The sequence below is a fragment of the Diabrotica undecimpunctata genome, chromosome 8, assembly GCF_040954645.1.
Source record: "Diabrotica undecimpunctata isolate CICGRU chromosome 8, icDiaUnde3, whole genome shotgun sequence".
Lineage (NCBI taxonomy): Eukaryota > Metazoa > Arthropoda > Insecta > Coleoptera > Chrysomelidae > Diabrotica > Diabrotica undecimpunctata.
The window spans coordinates 83953650-83978018 of NC_092810.1; the positions used below are offsets into that span (position 1 = coordinate 83953650).

General features: G+C 33.4%; 1 protein-coding gene across 3 annotated transcripts in view; it reads right to left on the reverse strand.

The window, feature by feature from the left end:
• Positions 1-24369, reverse strand: part of cno (adherens junction formation factor afadin) — a 941963-nt gene that overhangs the window by 93895 nt on the left and 823699 nt on the right. For all 3 annotated transcript variants that reach the window (XM_072540541.1, XM_072540540.1, XM_072540539.1), the window contains exon 7: positions 17930-18138. In XM_072540541.1, coding sequence (XP_072396642.1) covers positions 17930-18138 — 209 coding nt within the window. The remainder of the gene's footprint in view (positions 1-17929; positions 18139-24369) is intronic.

Genomic DNA, 24369 nt, shown 5'->3' on the forward strand with positions numbered 1-24369 from the left:
GTCTAAATTTTTATGCCAATAATCCGTCGGTATTTTCGGAAGTAAAAGAATGTACCTTGTAGGACATATTAGACAGTATTGATTCCATTGAAGTTTCCAGTTATCATGTATCTTGGCAAGTCCAATATCATTTAATACTTCCTCGCCACTGAAGATGCTTTCTTTTGCCAACTGATCTACTTTTTCATTATGTTTAAGACCAATATGAGCTTTTATTCACGTAAATACTATACTAAACTACATAATTGTTAAATTAGATAATAGTATTTTTAATTTTTTGATGCAAGGATTTATGTTAACAGAATTTTCGTCTAATTGGCTAGAGAAACTTTTTAGAACGGATAATGAGAACGATAATACGTTTATTTGTTTGAAATTCTGATTTTCGGCGTATTGACATGCTTTTATGATAGCTATAGTTTCTGCTGATAATATTGATGTGTTGGAATCAAGTTCCCATCATTGTGTTTTGAAACATCAGTATATACTTATATGTGATCAGGATATTTGGCAGTATAATAATTAAGGGTAGCTTTGCTAAGTGTGAAAAGTTCGGAAGATGAGCGGGTTTGAATTATCGATATTTCTTAAAGCCTGAAAAAAATCGGATTGAGGCAGTTTTTTAATAATTTTTTCTAATGTTACAAGTTACGAAAAGCTGTACATAAGGTGTGGGAGGACTTTTTAGACCAATATTTTATTGTTAAAATCAAAGCAGTTTGATACAGAAATTTTATTGCTTACAATGGGATTGTATACATATAGGATTTCAGAAGAAACTTTTCAGATAAAAATTGTCCTCGGAGATCTAAGGGAGGTTCTAAAGCTTCCACACGCAAAGGTTCACAGGGGGTAGAGCACATTGCTCCCAAACATAGTCTTAAAGCAGCGTTTTGCATCACTTCTGCCGTTTTAAAATGTTATTACTAGTCGAACCATAAAAAATACTCCCATAATCTATTACCGATCTGATAAACGCTTTATAAAACATTAAAAAGGTTTGTGTTTCAGCTCCCCACCAAGTTTTCCGAATAAGTTGTAGAAAATTGAATCCTTTATAACATGTTGTGTCTATGTTATGGTAACAAGTTGGTTGGTTGGTTGTATGATAACAAGTAAGATACGTTACTTGTTATGGGAAATTGCATTTCATTGATCACAATGGAAATCTAAGGGTGGTGTATCATGCCTTGTAAAGAACACTATATTTGATTTTTTTTGGTGATAATGAAAAACCAATTGAATTAAATTTAGAAATAAGAGAATTTATATTTAATTTTAGGTTTATTTAGCTCTCAAAAGTTTTATCAGTGTTATATATGACAATATGCTGACGCATATTGTATGATACTAATTTTGTTATTTTGGATGGAATATATATCTTTAGTAATTTTTCTTTTAATATCAGTGTATCTATACAATGGTAAGCTCCTTTAATGTCAGGGAATCCAGCACCTAAGTATTGATTTTTTGAATAACACAGCTGAGTATCAAAACTAAGTGGGATATTGCATCTATAGCGCTGAAACCTTTTTTAAAACCAAATCGTTGCACTGGTAGAAAAGAATTAGAATAAAGGTGAAATTCAAGCATGTGTTTAATAATTCGCTCAAACGTTCGCTAAAAATGCACGAAAGAAGAGAAATGAGGCGGTAGGAGTCTGCTTAATTAGTATGTTTTTGTGGTTTTGGAATGGGGATTACAAATATTTTTTTGCATTTCTCTATGTTTCTATTTTGTAACCATACTTCATCGAATCTTTTAAGTACAAATAATTTTACCCTGCGAGGTAAGTTCCAGATCATATCATATATGAATTGATCTAAACCAGGAGCTGAATTATTCGATTTTTTTAGTGCAAACTATGGTTCATTAAAGCTGATTGGGATATCAAAAAGTGCATTGTGGGATTGGTTAACGCTAAATAATTCTACAAAATTATTACATGCGTAATCGGGTGCAACTTTTTGAAAAAAAGGTTCCTGTGCAATCGAAGCTTTCACATTTATTATCAAATACTGGATTTCGTTTAATTTTTTTTGCTTGTTGCCACTGATCATTGGTAGGAGTATTTTTATTCAAATAACTGCAATACTGCATCCAATAATTTTTTGCTTTATTTTTTAACAATAATTAAGTGTTTGCAGTTACTTTTTAAACGAGTATAAAATTTTCCAATGAACTATGGTTTTTATAGGTATTTAACGTTTCTTTTCTCCGCCTGACTCCAACGTCACACTCTTCGTTCGATCACGGCAGCGGCAATCATTTTCTTTTAAAGGTTTCTTAAGAGGAATTAAATGGCTTGAAGCAAATTCGATATTATTTAAGAGAAATTCGTATGTTTCATTAATGTTGTTGAAAAGGGCATGTTATAACGAAGGCGTGAAAAGAGATTATATTTGAGCCAATTAGCTTTTTTAGTATTCCATTTAGTAGGACGTCGGCAGGTCCATCCGTAGGACGTCGGTAGGTCATCTCACACCCTAGGATAGATAGTATTATCTTGCGTTACAAAAGAATGATTAAGCTGCATTATAATAACGAAGTGGTCTGGACCTAGTGTGTCTGCTTTAACAGACCAGTATATGCTATTAATGAGGTTTGGAGAGCAGATTGATAAATCGACTGCAGATTTAACACCTGATACATAAATTTTTGTCCGGGAACTGTCGTTAAGAAGAACAAAAGACAACTAATTTAATACATGATGGGTTTTGGGTGATTATATTAAAACTTAAATTATTTTTTATTAATATAGCAACACCGGTTCTATCAACGGCTCTATCTTTACAGTCAATTGAATAACCTGTAAAATACTGATTCAATTAATATTATGCAATTGAATGTTATGCATTCAATTGCATAATATTAATTGAATCAGTATTCTTCATCACAGAATTGCTACTCATGAGTACCAGCAATAATTTTTATAAAATTAATTCCTATTTTTGAAAGATCATCAAAGGAGGAAACTTCATTAATTACTTTTTTAAACATTACCAAAAAAGATTTTATAAACTCATCTCCAGATAATTCTGGAACCGACTGTTCTCTTGGTGAAAAAACGATTGGTTTTTCAGGGCCAAATCTATACGGAAACATGTTGCTCTGTTAAATCACTTCGTGGGGACGAGGCAGCTTTACGTTTTTTGTTGGATTTTCTATTTGAGATTGGGTCGCACGTCTAGGCATAGAATCTAATCGGATAGGTTGTGACAATGGTTTTGGTTGTGGATAGGGTGTAACTCGAGGTTGTGGGAGGGGAAGAAATTCTTGTTCTGTCAAGTGACATAAAATCTGAAAATTATTTTGTAGTTTAAGTGTGTTAACATATTATGAAGAATTATTATTACGTTTTACTTCGGAAATAGCTAAATTATCTTCAATTATTTTTTTTAATTGCGTATTGTTTATATGAACTGACAATCTTTTGAAATAGATTTATGAGTATTAGTTTTGCAATACATACAAGAGCTATCTTGTGGACCGCGACATGAATGAGACTCTTCTCATTATTTACCACAGTTTACACAAAGTGTTGATACGCTACGGCATTGTTTGGCTACATGGCCGTATTTCAAACACTGAAAACATTGCGTCACTCTGAAAATATACGGTTCTACGGGACACAAGAGCGAGTTAATGAAAATATTTGATGGTAAAATATTTCGCTTAAATGTAACAATTACCGTTTGTCTAGGCACCAAAACTGTTTCACCATTAGACACGATTTTTAGTTTTACTCTCTGAACGTCGAAGATTTCTATATGAGATAAAAAGAATTTGAAAAGATATTGTTCGTCAAAAATAGTATCAACATGTTGAATTACACCTTTTCTAGATAAGAGATTATGTATTAGGTATAAATGCTTTTAAATTTTCTTTTTCAAGGTTTTGATTACAAACTAGTTTATTAGCATCTTAGATATATTTTAATTGTACTCTAATTCTATTTTTTCCAACCCTTGTATTTTTAAAATATTTTGAATGCAAAGTTTTTGATGAAGAATGTGCTCCACTGGCATAGGATGTAAATTGCCAATGTTTTGGTCGTTTACCTTTTCAATTAAAACATATATAAACTCCGAATAAATATGAGGTTTTTGTAAATTAAAGACCTTACTGTTTTGCTAGCTGATTAGAACTGAACTGGTATTTTTATCGCTGGTGTTGGGATAGATGTTTTCGGTGATAGAACTTTGGGTTTCGTTTTCTTGTGTCCCCCATTGTCGGGAGGGAGGGTGGTTAATCAGTGTTGATAACTCACAAAAACTGTTCACTGTTGTTTAATGAGAAAATATGTAAAATTAATCGGAACTACAATAATTTATTTTAACCACACTACGCAAAGAATTAAGGGCAATAACAACTACGTGTTGACCGCTCGAATATCGCAGGTGTACTGGATTGCGAACTTCAAATATACGAATTGTAAAAGTATATATATTATAGTAAAATACATAACAATGAGTAACGAATCGTCAACATTTATTTACGAAACTTATAGAAGCACGGTATACACAAAACACAAAATACCCGCGTTTGAATAAGAAATAATTTATATCCTTTCCCTTCGACGTTTACAATCAAGGTTTTCTAAAAAAGATAGTGTTAAGGCAATTTTCAATAAATAAAGTGTAGATACCAAACCTAAAAGATAAAAGGAAAGCGGCATTAGAAACGATGAAACAGAGCCTTAATCCATATAAATGTTACTATTCAAAGAAAGCAAGAAGAAAAACAGATATAAATTTAATAAAACTGAAAGATCAGACGAGATTTAAACAACAAATTAATAATGAACTTTATTTTCGTGTAAGATTTCGAAAAGAAAAATGGGGGTCTTAGAACTAGTTGTTAAGGGAGTTAATTTTGAACATATAATTCTAATAAAATTTTGAAAATATAAAAATTACCATAGATGTTTGTTTATGGTATTACTTTTTTCTCTCGGGATACGGTAAGGAAAGCTTTTTGTTGTAAAAAGCAATTAAACATACTTTGTAACCTGGCTTAAATGCAATTACCTTTTTAAATTCCACTTAAATTTATTGTAACCCTAAACCCCTTTTATAATAATTATGTTTTTCCCTTTTCTGGTGGAATCCCTAGGGGACATGTTTACAAAACATGGACACAAATGCGTCGCAAAATGTTTGTGTTCTCTATAGGAATAATAAGTATATTTTGTAACAGTACATACTTTTTAAATTATAGAAATAACACACAAAACAGAACTTAAGAGAAATAATTTCAACTCACAAAATATTACCAGGTTAAAGGAGGAGAACATACGATTAAGGATCGAAGAAAAGCAAAAATGAGTATATGAAATATGGGAAAAATGTCAGATATTCTAAAAGAAAACAGCATGAGCATATCCTCTGATTTTTCTTGTTTAACCAATACAATTGGATTTATTTATTAATTTGAAGAAGTGATAATTAGAATTTTAGGATACCAAGGGGAATACCTCTCTTGATCACTTAAAACCCTTCTTCAAATAACTAGATTCTTTAGTAACTTCCCCATTACCGATTGAGTATTATAATATGTATATTCTTTAAATATGGTCAACTATGATTTAGTGAATCTTTATTAATTATAATAATCCTGTAAGTAATTACTTATTAAACAATTGATCTTACCTAATATCCTATTACACCTTTAAACTATATTATAAAAAAAATTCTAAAAATCAATTAGCACCATTTGATTATTTGATGTTATTTTACGGACGCGCCCATTAGCGATATATGAGACGGCAATTAAAACACGACTGAAATTCTGAAATTTCATTGAAATCGATAGCTCATGAGGTTTTGAAATAACCTCAAGGGAAATGTGGTATTTTAATTTGCTGATGGGAAACGCCATTTTGCGTATTTATTTTTATTTTATGATGATGCGATAGAAGTTACAATGGTCCATACGTAGTACTGTACGATAATGTCTGGTTGAAAGCTACTAATTATTTATAAAGAAAGCTGATTCCGATGAAATGCAGTTTATCAGGAAAGCAAAATGCTTTTAAAGCAAACATTTATGGAACATTCCTTTTATTTGCATCTCATTCACTATAGTAAAAAACAAAGAAGCAATTAGACTTTTGCACTGATGTATTATACATAATATTATAAACAAGACTCAAAAGCACCATGTCTATCCCTTATCCCCATAATCCCATAATATGCAATACAAGCGATCAATTTTTCTCAAAATAAATTTAAAAAGTTTGGTTTTTTATAAACTAGTAAATATTGCATAGGTACAGTTTGATAGAGTTAGAAACACCTTATAAGTAAAACATACCTTCAGAGCTCGTATTGCTTTGAATTCTATATTAAATTCTGACCAATTGAGGTCTATGTTTATTTAAACTATTTTTATTTAATTTTCTTTATTTTAAATGGACAGTGTTTTTATGGGGTTGTAATTTTAGATAGTATTTTTTTTATCAATTGTTTGCACATATTAACTGATAGGTCATATCCATGACCAGCATTGTACATTTTCTGCACTGAAGATCGCATATAGTGTTTTCAGTTATTAATTTATAAAAATACGAGGGTTGTCTTTTTAATTTTGCATATAGCCATAAAGACAAAAAATATATAGACTTAAAGTACTTTATTACTTTTCAATATATGATATATCAATATATGTCCCAGCAAGATCAATACAATTTGAATACGTTTAAACCAATTGGTAAAACAGTTATTCCAGTCTTCAGTTGTCACCTGCAAAATCGCCATTTTAAATGCATCGATGGCTTTTTCTGGCGACTGGAATCGCTACTTACACATTGAATTCTTGATTTTTGAGAAGGGAAGAAGTGCTTGTGACTAAGTTTGGCAGTGCGAGCACTTGCATTGTCTTGATTTAGGATGATTCGCCGTTGTGTGTTGCTTTGTCGGAGATTCGCGATAATTACTGGTAAACAAACGGTTATATCCTAATCAGAAGTAACCGTTTTTCGATCTTCTAAAGCAATTGTTGCCACATGACCAGATTTTGACTCGACAGTTGCGACCAATTTCTTTAACACCCTTCGAGAACGGATCATTTTTGTTGGTTTTTCCTCATCGTGAAACACCCTCACATCCAATTGGCGTTTATTTTCCGGTTCGTTGGAGTCAATCCCAGATTCCTAGCCACTAACAATACTATAAACGTTTTTTGAGCTTCCTTTGTTAAACCGGTCCAATGTTTTCCGACATCAATTGACGCGAACCGCTTTTTGTTTTTGTGTGAGCAAATGAGGGATCCAACGAGAAACCAACTTCGTAACACCCAGTTCTTCATGTAGAATCTTTTGGATAGAGGTGTTTGAAATGTCCAAAGATGCCTCTATTTCTCGGTATGTTACACGGCGGTCATCATAAATTCGCTAACAAACTGCATCAATGTTTTGCTGTATGACTGTTATTTTGGATGGAACAACTGGCCTGGATTCGTCGATGAGAGTGGAGCGACTACATTGAAATTCGCAATACCAGCGGGAAATACTTGACTGGTGTGATGCTTCATTCCCAAACACAGAAACCATTTCAGCTAGACATTGCTGTTGGGATAATCCTTTCCGAAAATTGTAAAAAATTATTGCTCGAAAATGCGAAGATTCATTTTTTCATTGTCGAGATCTTGTCATGTATAAATGACCATGTCAACGAGCTCTTTCGGATGCTTTATTTTTAATTTTGAAGGTTTGTCAGTCGTAGTCACAGAACGAATCTACGCTGCAGTAACACATTGTCATACCAAATTTCTATTATAATTTCGTAATTTATTAACAGTTGTATTTCCTATTTTTCACTAATTTATTTACAGTCAAAGTATTAAATTTTTTGTTCATTATTATCTCGAAATTCATTTAACTAGCGACCTCTAAGTTTTATACAAAACATTTGTGGTCCTTCGAGCTCCGGATATTTATAAGCATTTTTGTGTAGAATGAACCGTTCTCTTATAAATAACGCTTGAAGCGACCGTCAATTTTGCATTTCAGTTACGCGCGCGAAATCAATGTTCAATAAAATTTGTATCAGCTCGACGGTAAAAATTCGATATCTTTTGATCCAAATGTCCTATCGACAAAAATGAAGATAAGTTTTAAAGGCAACGAGTGCAGCTTTCGTATGCAGTTTTTGTATTTTGCCAAAAAAAAAAACTCAGTTTTTATAAAGGTGTGCTACGTTATAAATTAACGTAGCACAATTTTTGCCATTTTTTACGATTCTCGTGAGATAAATAAAATTGATCACTTTCATTAACCAGTTCTAGTAAAATTTCCATTTTTAGAGATCAATCTTTAAAACCTATGACATGAAATTTCAATTTTGAGTTTTGGTAATAAATATGAGGCATTTGAAATATGAATAAAAAATGCAGAATTTAATGCTTTACATTACAAACGATCACGTCTGGGGAAATGCATTTAAGAAGACGGTTTTGGATGTAGTTTATTGCAGAAGTTTTGTTCTTTTGAAAAACGTACTAGTGTAATTGAAAAAAAGTTTTAAATGTTAGATAGTTTGTTGTGTGAAAGTTTCAATCCAGCGTTTTTTAAGCATATTTCTACTCAAAACTAAAATTTTATGCTATAGGTTTTAAAGGTTAGACTCTAGTAATCAAAACTTCATAGTGGCCAGTCAATGAAAGGGATAGATTGTATTGATCTCGTGAGAATCATAAAAAATGGCAAAAATCGCGACACGTTTATTTGTTTAACACCTGGATAAAATATGAGTTTAGTTGCGGCAAAATACAACAACTGCATACGAAAGCTGAACTCTTTACCTTTAAAATGCATATTGATTTTTGTCGATAGATCACTTGAATCAAAAGATATCGAATTGTTACCATCGAGCTGATATAAATTTTATTGAACATTGATTTCGCGCGCGTAACTGACATGGAAAATCGACGGTCGTTTCAAGCGTTGTTGCTAGGAGAACGGTTCATTCTACACAAAAAATGCTTATAAACATTTTTGTTTAAAATTATCTCAGCTACATTTTTTATTGGAAACATTGCTTCTACGGTGTACAGATTCTTAATAAATCGATTTTTTTGCTTCTTTACCCCCCTGTGAGGGGGATTTTAGGGGGAAGTCCGGGGGTAAAAGTGATAAAGTTTTTTGCACCTTTTTTGGGGTTTCAAAATTAATATTCTCTGCAAAATTCAGCTTGTTCGTATGATTTTTAGGGGTCACCTCTCTGACGACTGGACTAAAACGTCAAAAAAGAATGTAAAATGATTTTTATTACAATCAATCGGGGTAAATATCATATAGGGCTATATAATAAATATGATTAAAATATGATCTCAAAATCGCAAACATTCAATTAGACGATTCAAAACGTATTATCAGAGAACTTGAACGAACGGTTAGTAATCAGGATTATATTATAAATTTGCTACAAAACCCAGCAAATTTCGAGGTTAAACATATGCCAAATACAAACAAACAAAGCGGTGTTGCCGGTCTTCCTCCAAATTCCGTCGCTAAAAATGATGGAAAGAAAATCAAAGGTATACAAGAGACACGTCAAAATATAACAATTACAAATCAGCAATTCTCAAGCGCATTAACGCAGGCACAACAAAGTTTGAAAATGAATATCCACAGTCTTACTCAAAATGTCAACCAACCTCCTCGGTCAAATGTAAAAGTTGTGTGTAATAACAGCAATAATGAGGAGCTAGCATCAAAAGACAAAGTGTGGATTTATGCCGCAAAGTATAAACAATCTTATAGTACAGAAAAACTGGAAACATATCTACAAACAAAGTTCCCCGGACATGAGTTCTCGTGCACTTTGTACTCGAACAAGGTAAATGGATCCAATTCCTTCAGAATCACGGCAGATGCAGAATTGAGGGATATTCTTTTTTAACCACAGACGTGGCCGAAGGGCATAGAAGTGAGTGAATATTTTTTTCGCAGAAAACATTCCATCGATAGACAAACAACATAGATAGATATTTAGATACATCAAACGAAAAAAACTGAAACTATTTTAGTAACAGTGTATAGAACCTGAAATGGGAATTTTAAAGTTTTTTTAGAGCTATTTGAAAAGTTATTGGAGTTTTGCTCTGCTAATTTTTTAGAAATAATAATAATTGGAGATTTCAACATTGATTTCAAAAAAGCTTCTAATGAATTAAACAGTTTCACAGTTTAACATAAACTCCAACGTCCATGATCACGATACAAGATCTAGAGATGCTATTAGAGCACAACGTTTTAGGTTGACAAAGAGCATAAAAAATTCGATTTTAGTTTGTATAACTTTTTGCCAGATGAAGTAAAAAGTCTTCACTTTTTTACAATTCCATTAAGTGTGTTTGTCGTTTTTTTTTATTGTTAATATTAAATATATATATATATATATATATATATATATATATATATATATATATATATATATATATATATATATTTACCCTAAGGTGTCGGGTGTGATGTCTTTAGTTAGTCGCATGTACAATTTTTCTCCATTGCTTCTTATTCTTTGCTTGTTTACTTGCTTGTTCTTTGCTGATTCCTCGTGTCTCTAGAATTGAGGTTACATTATCATCCCATGTCTTCATTGGCCTGCCCCTTGGTCTCTTGGTTTGTCTTCTGGCTTCCCATACTTTTTTAACTAGCCTTTCTTGATTCATTCTAACCATGTGTCCATACCATCTCAGTTAGACCTCTTCAATTTTCTTAATAATTGATTGGACCTTAAGATGTTCTCTGACTGCCTCATTTCTAATCCTGTCTAACCTGGTTATACCCATTATTCTTCTAAGAAACTGCATTTCTATGCTCTGTATTTTAGATTTTAATTTATCGGTAAGCGTCCAACTTTCACTACCAAAGGTTAAAATCGGCACAAACACCGTCTTGTATATGGTCACTTTGGCTTTTTAGGATACTTCTTTTTTCGACAAAAATGTACTTTTAATTGCGTGGTATATCCGAGCAGCACTTTCTATTCTGGAACTTATTTCAGTTTCTTCAGTTCCTCTGTTCTCTATTTATACTCCCAAGTATTTGTAAGTATCGACTTGTTCAAGTGTATTTCCGTTAAGTGTTATCTTGGTTTGTTTTCTATTTTTTCCACATACCATCACTTTCGTCTTCTCATTATTGATCCTCAAATTTTGTTTAATTAGTGCAGCGTTCCATACTTGTAAATTTCGATTGAGTGCTTCTTCATTTATCCCAAATATCACTAGATCATCTGCGTATGCACACTCTGAGATCCACACTGCATCTAGATTTCTATGTCCGGCATATAATTTCAATGTTTCTGCTCTAGTTTCTTTAATTATGCCATCCAAGACAATGTTAAACAGTATGGGGCCTAGGACTCCTCCTTGAAGTAGACCCTCATTTACTATGAACTCTTCGGATTCCATATTATCGGTTCTGATTCTGTTCCTTGTATGTCTATATATACTCATGATGGCTTGCCTGAGTTTGATTTTCACACCTTTCTTTTTTAAACATATGTCAATCACCTTCCTTGGAGTACTATCAAATGCCTTTTCTAAGTCTATAAAGGCTTGGTATAGCTCGGTGCTTGAGTTCCGTGCATTTTGTATTAGTTTCTTGATAGTAAAAATGTGATCTTGGATACTTCCGCCTTTTCTAAATCCACTCTGTGATTGTTCCATTTTAGAATCAACTTCTTGTAAAAGACGTTTTTCTAGTATTCTCTCATATACTTTGGATGGGATGCTCAGTAGTGTTATTCCTCTGTAGTTACTACATTCGCGTCTGTCTCCCTTTTTGAAAATGGGTAGAATAACTCCCACTTCCCAATCTTTTGGTATCTGGCTCTCACTCCATGCCCTATTACATACTTTTGTTGGCAGTTCAATGCCCTTGTCGCCCATGTTTTTAAGCATTTCTACTGTGATTTTATCAAATCCAGCCTCCTTACCTTTCTTAAGCTTTTGTATAATTTCTTTTGTTTCTGCTATAGTTATTTCGTCTTGAATTTGGTCTTCTTGCTCTACCTCTTCTGATTCTTCTGTGATAATCAGATCTATTCTGTAACTTTTAATAAATCGAATAGAAATGACCAAGTCGAATCGTAATTACCTGAAATCGGAATGTTAGATATCTATCGCGTCGTTTTTGTGTTTAATGTCTACATCGTTTTGGATATTCAGTAGATCCTCGAAATATTGCTTCCATCTATCTAGGATGTGGTCGTTGTCATGCAGTAAGTGTCCCTCTTTGTCCCTTATTTGCTTTGGTGTTTGTGGAGCCTTTTCGGTTCTTAAATTCTTCAGGGTTTTAAAGAATAACTATTCGTTAGAGTGGTAGTCTTCTTCCATCTTGTTTCCGAATTCCTCCCAATTTTTGCGTTTCGCTGCTAGTACCATATCTTTGACTTTGATTCTTTGCAGTTTATATATTTGGTAGTTGTCTGCAGTTCCGTTCCTTAAATAATTTTTCCAAGCTATCTTCTTGGACTTCACTTCTGCTTTTATTTCATTGTTCCACCAGTTTGTACACTTTTTGCTTCTGTTATTTCTTGTTATTCCGCATGCTTGTTTACCACCGTTTAGGAGTGCTTCTTTCAGTATTTGCCAATTTTGGTCTAAGTCACAGTCATGTTCAGCATGCTCTGTTAGGTAGTTTTTAACGTAGTTTTCAAACTTGATTGCTGTCTCCTTGTCCGCTAGCTTATGTGACCTGATTACTTCTATAGTGGGTGTATCATGGGCTTTCTTGTTTTCTTGGTGTCTTTCGTTATTGATTCCTGTCGCACTCCTAAGCTGGTTCTGGCTACAACTAGATAGTGGTCACTATATATTTCAGCTTCTTGTTTTACTCTTACGTCTTTAATGCATTGCCTCGATGATCTATTTACTAACACATAGTCTATGATGGATCTTTCGCCTCTACCTTTTACTTCTCTTGTATATTTATGTATATATTTGTGTTTAAAAAATGTGTTCATTACTACTGAATTATTTTCTCTGCATACATCAATAATACGTTCTCCATTGTCATTTTTTATTTCTTCTCCATATGGTCCTAATACATCTTGGGTATGTTCATCTCTTACGCCCACTCGACCATTTAGATCCCCTAGTACTATAGTATTCTTCTTCTATATATAGCCTTCTAAACTGTCTATTATTTCTGAGGCCTTATCCCAGAATAGGTCTTTGCTAGCTGCTCTGTCGTCATCATTTATTCCATACAAACGATGATATTGACTAGTTTGTGTTCCGCAGTTACCAGTCTTATCTTCAGAATTCTTTCGGAAATGCATTTCCAATCTTGAATATTCTTTATTAGGTTACTGTGTATCAGGCAGCCTACCCCTTCTTTTGCCTTTTCGCCAAGTGACACTCCACTGGTGATGAGGAAGTGTCCATTTTCTAAAAACTGTGTGTTTTTTCCCTTCTTTTTGGTCTCTGTTATACCCAGTAAGTCTATTTGATTTTTCTCAAATTCTTCAGCAAGTTCGACTTCTTTGCCGTTGAGACCTCTGACATTCCATGTTGCTAATGTCCATCCTTTGGGCTTTAGCACTGCTCCGTTATTGTGGGCCGTGTCATTAAGCTCTTTCTTGTATAATGTGGGTTTTACATAGTTACTGTTTATATTCTCGCTCGTTGCTGACTGCATTTTTATGGGTTTACCCTTTCTTGTCTCTCGTTGCTCACGTCCTTGGTCATTATTTATGGATCTATCTTTGTCTTTACTACCTATTCTATAACTACTCATGTCCATTGGCATTGCCTGGTTTGTCATAGTATTTCCGGCACATTTGTTTATTAGTTTTTTGTCCCCATTTTGACTAGTTTGTTCTCTTTGTTGTCCCATTTCCAGCCGACCTTGTTGATCCATATTTTATTTAGACCAAGTCTTACATCCTTTCCTCTCTCCTTTTCCTCTTGCGCAAGTTTTCTAATTGTTTTCTGAATTTCTCTCTCTTTATTTGTAGTATCATCATTGATGTATACTTTTCCTTCTTCGACATGTCTGAGTTTATATTTATTTTTCATAACCTTTACCTTTTCTTCATGTTCCTCTAATTCAATTAGACAGGTTTTCTCTTTGTGTCCAGTTTGTGTGCATTTTTAATTTTAACATATATCTTCAAATTGTGTTTAATGAAGTTGCTCATTCCCTCTTTTAAGACGCTTTGATGGTATGTTTCGATTGCTAGTCCACTCATGACTACATTGTTTTTTCTTCTTTGTTTTTCCATGAATTCAATAGTTTCCTTGACTTCATTTAACTCCTTTTTAATTTCCATATTTTCTTTCTTCAGGTCTTTATTTTCTTCTCTTAAAGTCTGATTATCAGCAATAAGTCTTTCTATTGCTTCATTACTTCTATTTTGGGTTCTCTTTATTTCTTTAATGTCGCTTGCCAGATTGTTCATCATGTCTATTAATTTATCCAGTTTTGTCTCATCATGGTTTTCTGTTGTTTTGGGTGGCGTCTTGGAGAGTTTTTGACTCTTCGTTGACCTTTCTTCTTCGTTATCTGAACCATCATCTCTTGTCCTCCTTTTTGTGCCATCATCCGTTGTTCCGTCGCTGTCCAGACATGTTTTATTTTCCAGGTATCTGTCCATTTTCGGCGCCAAGCACTGTTTTCCACCTCAACGGTTCAGAGAAAACGATGCCTACCGATTCCCTGTGATAATGTTATTGATTTTATTCTGTACTTAGGAATTCTTGTCAGTTGGGCAACGTCGCTTTAAAATCTGACAAGAATTAGATGTAATTATCGGTTCAATTCTTTATACTTCACTAATTATCAGTTAACCTTGTTTATTTAATTTTAATTCACTCAAATATTTTTTAATGTTTTACGGCCAATCCTTATCACTGTTATTAACGTCTTATTTTAATTATACACATCGGCTTATTGCACTAAATTATTTTTCGCTGTAACTCTCGAATTTTCGGGATTATCACGGACGAAAAATAACAAAGTATTGTACTACCACGTTGCCAACCTGTTTGTAATGCTATATACATGTTTGTAATGTTTAAATTCGCCCAAAATTTTATATGTATTGTCACTATTCCTTTGACTTGTCAAAAACAAAATTACTTTTGTATATTTGATTAAATAAATTCTATTCTATTATATATAAATATAATATTTACTTGAACATGCCACAAGTAAACAGTTTCAGAACCTAAACCCTTTTCTCTAAATATTTATTTATTTTTAAATATTTATTAAGTATTTTAGTTATATATTATTTATTTATAAATATTTATAAGTATTGAATTAGTGGAACAAACATTAAAAGTAAGAAATTTTTAATTACTTTAGACTTTTTAATATTCGTACAAAATATTGAGACACTTGGTTATATAAAAATGACCATTGGTACCGTAAATCTGAGAAAATCGACGCTTATACTGACTTTTGTATATAATTTGATTCATTCAGTGACACAGATAAAATAATTATGGAAAATATCATAATAATTCATACGGACTCCCAAAAAAAATACATGAAGATGATAATACAAACTACGTTGACAGTATGGAGCCTACAGAATAAATATAGTATCAGGGGTATAACAAATACCTTTTTTATCAAGAACATTGTTTTTAATCATCACAATGAACAAACTATTCAAATAAATTGATCACAAAAAACTACACTTGTGAGTCCATAACAGTTTGGAACTGCAACTGGCGAAGCAGAATAAAGTAGCAGATAGCAAATTTGAGATATTTCTCACAAATAACCAGAAACCAAATAAAAACAAATGATGAGGAATAAAACAAAGTAAAGTCGTATAAATAAGCAACACAAAGCTCCAAATAAGAAAACAATATACAATATGATGCAAAAGTATGGAAAAGGAAAAGTATGGAACAAATTCATTATTTCAGAAACAGACGACTAAAAAAAATGTTAAAACACGTTAATTTTTCTTTTTGAATTGCCATCCACTGCTATATTATAAATGTGTTGGACATTACGTCTCAGTGTTGGCTTAATGATGTAATCGATGATTTTTTTAAATACAAACCGGGGTCACGGAACACCTCATTTGAAAAGTATACTATGGCCTTGCAACGATGTATAACTCGAATATTTATTTCTACAGAGTTAACCAAAATTATGTACTTAGTTAAGTATGATATAAAAGTATGGAATAAATTCATTATTTCGAAAGAAAAGATTTAAAAAGAAAATCTTAAAACATGTCAATTTTAATTTTTGAATGGCGATCAATTGCTATATATTTGTTGGACATTACGTCATTAGTTTTGGCGTAATGACGTAATCGACGAGTTTTTTAAATACAACCCCAGTTCATAAAATAACTTTGAAAGGTTTCCTAATCGCCTTTGCAACGATGTATTTATTATTCGAATATTTATTTCTTTAAGGTTAACCAAAATATGTTCTTAGTTAAGTAAAATGGAATTACAATAAATATTCATTCACTAAACTAAATTTACACAATTTTATTTACACTAAATTTACACTTACAAGGACCGCCAATGCGAATAAAACAAAATTGTGTTTGCTAGTTCCCAAAAAATAAATACATTTATTGATAACAATGCTACATTCTAATCTAAAACTAATTCTTGTAGTATCAGTCAAGTATATGATAGTAGAAGTATAAAGATATTTCCACAAAAATATTTAAATCAGTATTGTCATTGACTGATCGTTATTGTCAATGATCTATAAATCTATCAACTAATAGACGTCAAATTTTTACTGATGAATTTTTCGCCGAAATTAACAATTAGTAAAACTGAAAAAAATGGGGAAACGGGCCATGTTAAAGATCTCCCCAGAAGTAGAAAATCAATACCCGAAGCCAAAAAACTGGACGCTGTACTGGCATTTCAAGAAAATCCCCATACCAGTACGAGGCAGGTTGCACTAGATAATAATGTCATCCAATTAAGTAACTGTTGTTTAAGTGCTAAAAAAGAAGAAGTAAATCTGATCCGAGACCTGTTAGAAGATGACTTTGACAGAAGAGTCGAATTCTGCGAAACTATTATGGAACGATATAACAGAGATCAAAGTTTCATAGAAAAGATACTTTTTTCAGATGGAGCGGCTTTTATTGCTCAACGGTTGAGAAGGCGAATTTTGGGTCAGGCTTATAAAAAATCATGGTTATAGAGCTATATTTTTTGAGAAAAACGTTGGAATTTCTTCAGGATTTTCTGATGCCTCAGGTGAATCAGCTATTTCCAAATATAAATGATTTGTAGTTCCAACAGGATGGGGCTCCCCCACACTACGGCGTTACGAAATGAATTAAATTAAATAACGTTTTCTCGGTTAGGTCGATATGTAGAAGAGGATCTAACGAATGGCCACCAAGGTCCAGATTTGACTAGAATAGACTTTTTTATGGGGATTTTTGAAGAACAAAGCGTATCAAAGTCAACCAAATAATGTAGAAGAGTTAAAGGAGCGCATCAAAACGGAAATTTAACAAATAAATTCTGAAGTCATCGAAAACGTTAGAAAAGAATTTATTGCCGTCTTTCTCATAGCGTCATTGTTGAAGGTCGTCAATTTCAATATTTCTCATAACTTTATAAATAATAAACCAACAGTTTTGGTTAACATTATAGACATAAATATTCAAATAATTGCATAATTGCAAAGGCGATTAGGAGACCTTTCAAATGAGGTATGCCGTGACCTCTGTTTGTATTAACGATGACGACATAACGCCAACACTGATGAAGCAGTGTCCAACACATAGCCATTCAAAAATTAAAATTGACGTATTTTAAGATTTTTGCAGACTCTCTGTTTCTGAAATAATGAATTTATTCCATACATTTGTAACATACTGAATAATATAGAAAAATGATCATTTACACAGATTATTCCTAAGTAATAGTATACATATTTATATATTCACCATCAGATTTTACTTACTTCCATAACATCGTTAGTCAACCTAATGGTCCTAGCTGTATCACCTGGATGTGGAGCCGAACCATCGGGTCCCAACTCGACTAGTAAGGGAGCAGTATCTCCTCGAACATCCCGCGTGCTCGTGGCTTGCCCAAGAGCTCCCGGTTTCTTTTTCCTCTTCCTCGGAGCGCAGTCCGCCGGCCTTCGTCTCACATGGAACATTATGGAGCCTGAAATCATAAAGAAAATAAGAAATAAAGATATATTTATACAATTAAATACATACAATAAAATTATGGACTCTTTTATGTGAACATAAAAAAATACTTCTTTTTTAATTTAATTTAATGTTTATTATATCTTCGATACTATACAAAGGGCAAGGTCAACGACGAAATAATACTTACTCAATATAAAGAATGGAGATTTTTTAAGTTTTTCGTAGAAGGAGAGGAAAGTCAAACAAGATGAGGTAGAAGGCAGTAACACAACACATTTACGTGAACGGAATTAATGATCTACGATGGAAACATATGGAGACATGTATGATCATGATGTATTCCTGTATTCGACACTTTTTTATTATATATCTATATCTTTTTTATTTTTATTTTATTTTTTATATATTTTACTGTATTCATTTAATCTAGCGATGTATTAAACCTGATTAGCTAGAAACCTACCGTTTAAATACTCTTAAACACATCTATGATAAAATTATTGCTATTCAGAATTAAGTTTGTAGCTTCCTTTCCTTGTAAGAAAAAAATTCGCTAATCCTATACAGCTAAAGTATTAAAAGAACTGAGCTCTGCAAACATTCTTTGCATATTTTCAAGCCCTAGATGACCGGCCATGTTGCAGTATATCCCACAAATTTTCTTACACATTCGGTAGTTACATTCATGATTGCTTTTTGGTGGTCTTATAAAGATGTACACTAAGACTATTTTATGTTCCCGATGTCTTTCGAACGGCTCCACTAGTTGAGAGCATTATATCATGTGAGCTCTTTACATTCTCCATTTTCTACTTATATTGAACAGTTTGCTGTTATTAGATATGGCGACATCAATAAGCGTTGTTTATCTGCATTGTTTGTTAATTATTATAAGATACGACTTATTACATACTGGTTAGTCTCTATTCTCCAGCATAGTGTTATAAATATATTTATAATGGTTGGTTTGGTGAAGTCCCAATTATCACCATATTTATTATAAACCTTACAACTAATATTATGATCTTGAATTAATAAAACTAACAAAAACAGACCTAGCCTGTCAAATAGGTTTTTAACGCCCATTGTTACAATTTCAACACAAACACACAAATCACACAACTTCACAAAATTTGTTGAATAACTAAAGGAAATGTGACGCGAAAACATATGTATAAAATTCTTGGCATAGGAAAAATCGCTAATAAAAATACGCTGAACCGAACCGAGGTTTCCAAATGAGTATAGTAAACATGACGATTAAATCGCGAATCAACGAAATCTTGGCAAAAATATGTAAGTATACACAGAGACCCAAATGTAATTCGCCCTGCTTTTGTTACTGTGAGGTCAAAGGACGGAAAAACTGGTATTATTCGAAGGATATGAATCAGACACATGGAATAGTGCATATCAGTCCATGAAAGGAAGATAAACTTATATATCGCTTTCTTATTGATGAAGTATATCTTATTCAATATAAGTAGATAGTGATGGTAATGTTGGAAATTTGAACTTAATTTGAAAATGTTCGAATGTGCTCATCAGAAATGTGGTCATGGTGGTAAAGATCTTACAATTAAAGTCTTGAATAAAAAGTACGCAAATATCAGAAAAGAATGCGTAAACTATTACTTGGATTTATGTAAAACGTGTCACAAGAAAAAATCATTCTAAAAAGGGGCTAGTCGTTAAACCGTTATTATTTAAAGAGATTTACGTACGGGACAGGTGTTCTTACGGGACTTATAGATATAAACACGTGTTCTGATCGTGATTACAAGTAAATCTTAAACTATAAAGATCAATTTACAAAATTTTTGGTTCTACGTTCCCTACATATAAAACAGCACAAGAAGTTTCTCCCATTCTCTGTAGAAGTATTAATAAAATGCTACTGCTGCAAAAAATGATCATCCAAATTATGTAAATGTAAATGTATTGTGCAATTCTAAATGTCATAATGCCTCACCGTTTGAGAATAAAGACTAATTTTTTATTTTAATTACGACAATATAAAAACAATAAGCATTACAATTTAAAAAAAAAAGTAGTAGGCAGTAAAGTAGTAGAGCGAAGCAGCATACTATACTATTCATGTTTTTAAACAATATTTTTAAAATTTAATAAAGTAATTTTATTATTTATATTTTAAAAAAATGATATTATACCTCTCATTAAACAAAAAAAAACACTCAAACATATTATGCATGAAAAAATTTGAATCAATTTAATGCTTTCTGATATAAATATACTTTTTTGCGTTGCATAAATATACAACGATGACCGTTTACCGACACGCGAATTGTCCATGCGCGAAACATGGAACATGGAAGTTAATTCCGCAAACTTCCAACAGTTGGCTTTGTAATTTGTTTATTGTCATTGCAAAAGCCAAAACCAAGGGAAATTGTAAACGTTTAAATCAAATGGTACGTTCGTTAGAATCATCGGTATACGCGGAATCAAGACATCATCTCTTTTGTATTTTTCTTTGATGATCGTTTCCTCAATGATATTAGTCATTAGCCTTTTCACAGTCAGTCTCGTTCCATTGTACAGTCGAGGTTGATTAATGTTACGCAGCATAAGACAATTGATACTAGTTTTAATTGTAAATTGTTAGGTGTGAGTCCAGACAATTCCAATGAATTCAAAAAGTCTGTAGGAGAGTTGACTAAATCATTCTGATTTATAACTGTGTCAACTAATTTAAACGAAAACAAGTAGATAGACTATGAGGCTTTGAGCACAATCCCTAAAATCGCAGCGTCTGCAACCCCGGGTCGTAACTGCCAAACGGCTTAACGTAGGATGATGACCGAGGGCTCACTGGTAAGGGGATGAAAAATAGGGTTAAACGCAGTATGTGCCGTGCGCATCGGAGCATGCCGAAAGGGCATTATTAGGTATCTTCGTTTCTATTGGTCCGATCGTGACGTACGAGGGCTCGTTGGAATGGGGAGAAGGTACCGAATAAGTTAAGACAAAAACAAAGATGGCGGCATTGCCAAATGGGCGCTAGAACGTATCTTCGTTGCTATTGGTCTGATTTTGACGTATGGGGTGTCAGATGAAAGCGTTGGAGACACAGACTGGCTTGTGTCAACGTTCAGTATAAACATTCTTCTTTTCCGTACAGTGCCTAAAGAATGTGACCGTCGACGCAGAACGTGAAATGTCACGTGAAATGACGTGACATTCGGCGCAGGACGTGACAGTTATGTGACAGTCGACGCAGAACGTGAAATGTCATGTGAAATGACGTGACATTCGACGCAGGACGTGACAGTTATGTGACATTCGACGCAGAACGTGAAATGTCACGTGAAATGACGTGACATTCAACGCAGGACGTGACATTCAACGCAGGACGTGACAGTTACGTGTCAGGCAACGCAAGACGTCGCTTGACATAAAACGTAACATTCTACATAGGACATATCCAGTAGTAATATGAATCCCATCGAGTACATACATAGAGTAATGAAATTTCAAAGAAAACTTGATCAGTTAAATAAATACATTAAATCATATGAGGATATAAAACAAATTAAAAGACAATTAGATAGCCTGCATTTTGGCAACAACAACAAAACGTGGAAACCGGAAGAGTTAAATTTACAGCAGCAGCAGCAAGACACCAAGGATTTACGCCTTTAGAAAACTGCCACCAGCTACATATACATTAAGACGTATTCAACCTACGCCATGGGTGCCAACAGCAACAACAACACCAGCGAGAATATGAAAAGTGAAATAGACAATGTATTTGCAATGTCATGTGTAATATTAGCATCTGTATTACTTTAAAAATTATTTTTGAAATTGTAAAGAGACAATTTGAATCTCATGTAATATAAGAATCGCTCAATAAAGATGTTTTAAATAAAAAAAACAAGCGTTTAATCTCCAATATATTTATTTATATATATAAAAATTACAATGGTATTATGGTATAGGTAAATCAGTGACGTAGACGATCCACAGTTCTTTCGGTGCATGAAAATAATCCAGTGACATGGCATGGGTTGGGAGTAGGACCAACGTTTCCAGTAGCACGAGGCGTAACATCAAATTTGCAAACATCAATAATAAGGGGGAAAACTCCAAAAACGTGACGTTTCCTATCCAAATATTCTGCTTTTTGTTCCCCTCGAACGTAGATACAGTCAGCTGCATACAACAACTTGGTTTCTAGTATTTCATTTATTTTGGATAGTTCAACTTCTCCATCAGAGTACCGAATTCCAAGCAGGTTTTTCTCTGCGTATGATACAGTCTTCTTATCCTCGTTACTTAGCGCATTGAATGGTTTCTGTGGCAGAAATATGTAATGGCTTCGTTTCATTCCAATTTCAATGGTAAGTTCTTTAGGAACAAACCACCCGTCCACAACGAATCCCTGAATATCTACGAATGCTACTCTCATGATGACTACTGACACTTTATGCATATAATTTAGACTTTTTACAATTTCGGTGAGAGGGAAGTACTCCATTACGCAATCGTGAATTATAATGTAGTAGACTTTGGTATTTTCGGGAAAACCATTATTCGCTTCAATATCGAGTTTTACGTCAACAATGGATGCTTTCATGCTTTCTTCTTGTTTCAAATTTAAATAGGCCTCATTGTAGTCAGTTTTGCTAAAATCCAACTGCATTCTCTCGTTCGGCCAATATTCTCCATTTAAAGATAATCTGATACTTTGGATATCGACATTGTCAAATAAGGTGGGATCAGCTGAATTCTTGTCACGTTTGTTGGTTTGAAAGAAAACAATGACATAACGTGGTCTTTCAACTGATGTGCTAGTTTTAACGGACCAAACTTCAAGTCTAGCGCCTTTGGTAATGGCAGGTAATTCATGTATATTCCACTTTCTAAATGGAATAACTATATTTTGATCTTGTTCAATGGATTTCATAAGTTCCAATTTAATATCATCATTGGGAAATATGTGCTTGACTCTGAGCTCAATGTTAGTGATGTTAATCGTGACAGTTGTAACATGACCTGGAGTTTTTTCTTTGACAATTATGCAATCGTTGTCGTTTCGAGCTCGAACTAGTCTTATTGTTTGCCGACCACAGGTAATCATTGAATAATCATTGAAAATAAAATGTTGAATATATGCTTAAGAGGTATCTGTATGTTGAATGAATGATCTGCAGCATGTAGAATGGGATCCTTAGGGTAATTCCAGCCTGCCATAACCATATAATTGGAATCTTCTTGAGTATAACATGTCATGGCACGTACAGCACTTACGCCACCAGGATCCCGCACTGTTTTCATCTCCCTTGCGCTTTCGCTGTACGTATACGAATCGAACAGAAAAGCACCCACATTATTTGCTAGTTTGACGTCGCCAGTTCCGTTTATTGCGAGCGATCCTTTAATGCATAACAAGGTTTCGCTCATTGCAAAGAACGAGTCTACTTGATTGATGCTAAATTCTACAATATCATTGCAGTTGAATGATTTAATGAATGGTGCATATGTTCGATATTCAGCCTTTCGAATCGACTCATCAAATATCGGCTTACGATAAATGTCAAATATTGGAGGCATTATGGTGTTGTTTGGACGTGCTGGTTTTCCATACATTGTAGTCAATTTTTCAGTTTAAAACCAAGCGTTTGTAAAAACAATTTGTTTGCGAACGTAAGATGTTGCCGGTTAGACGGTTGCTCAACTAATGGCGTTCTTTGGACAATAGATTGTCCTATTATTAGTCACATCTGCTTCTCGATCTAAGTTCCAACACCAAGGTGCTATCTTCTCCTCTAAAGTTCACAGGTCGTCCTTCTTGATCGACAGCCAACACAGTGATATTGGTAATTTCACGCTGTGGTACAACAGGTAAATACAACAAATTGTGTGGAGTTTCGTCAATTGCGTACCCAGGATTTGATTGTATGACAAATTCGTAGATCGTATGAGCAGGTCTATTACCATCAAAGGCTCCGGTACTAATGTTGCATTCAAAGCGTGTTCTAGATACTTTAATAATCCTAACAGGTAGATCTGAAGAATGTGTCTGTCCAGGATTTAGTAGTGCAGGAGAAAACCCCAATACCGTACCAAGACTATCATGCTGCCTAAATGAAATTCTATATTTGCTGAAAATTTGACACTGCAATGTATTGTGGTTGGGGTTTCGACTAAATATCGTTTCCGGTTTAACCGCATTGTCAGCACCCAATTTCTTTTGTATGTACTCCTCAATATCGAC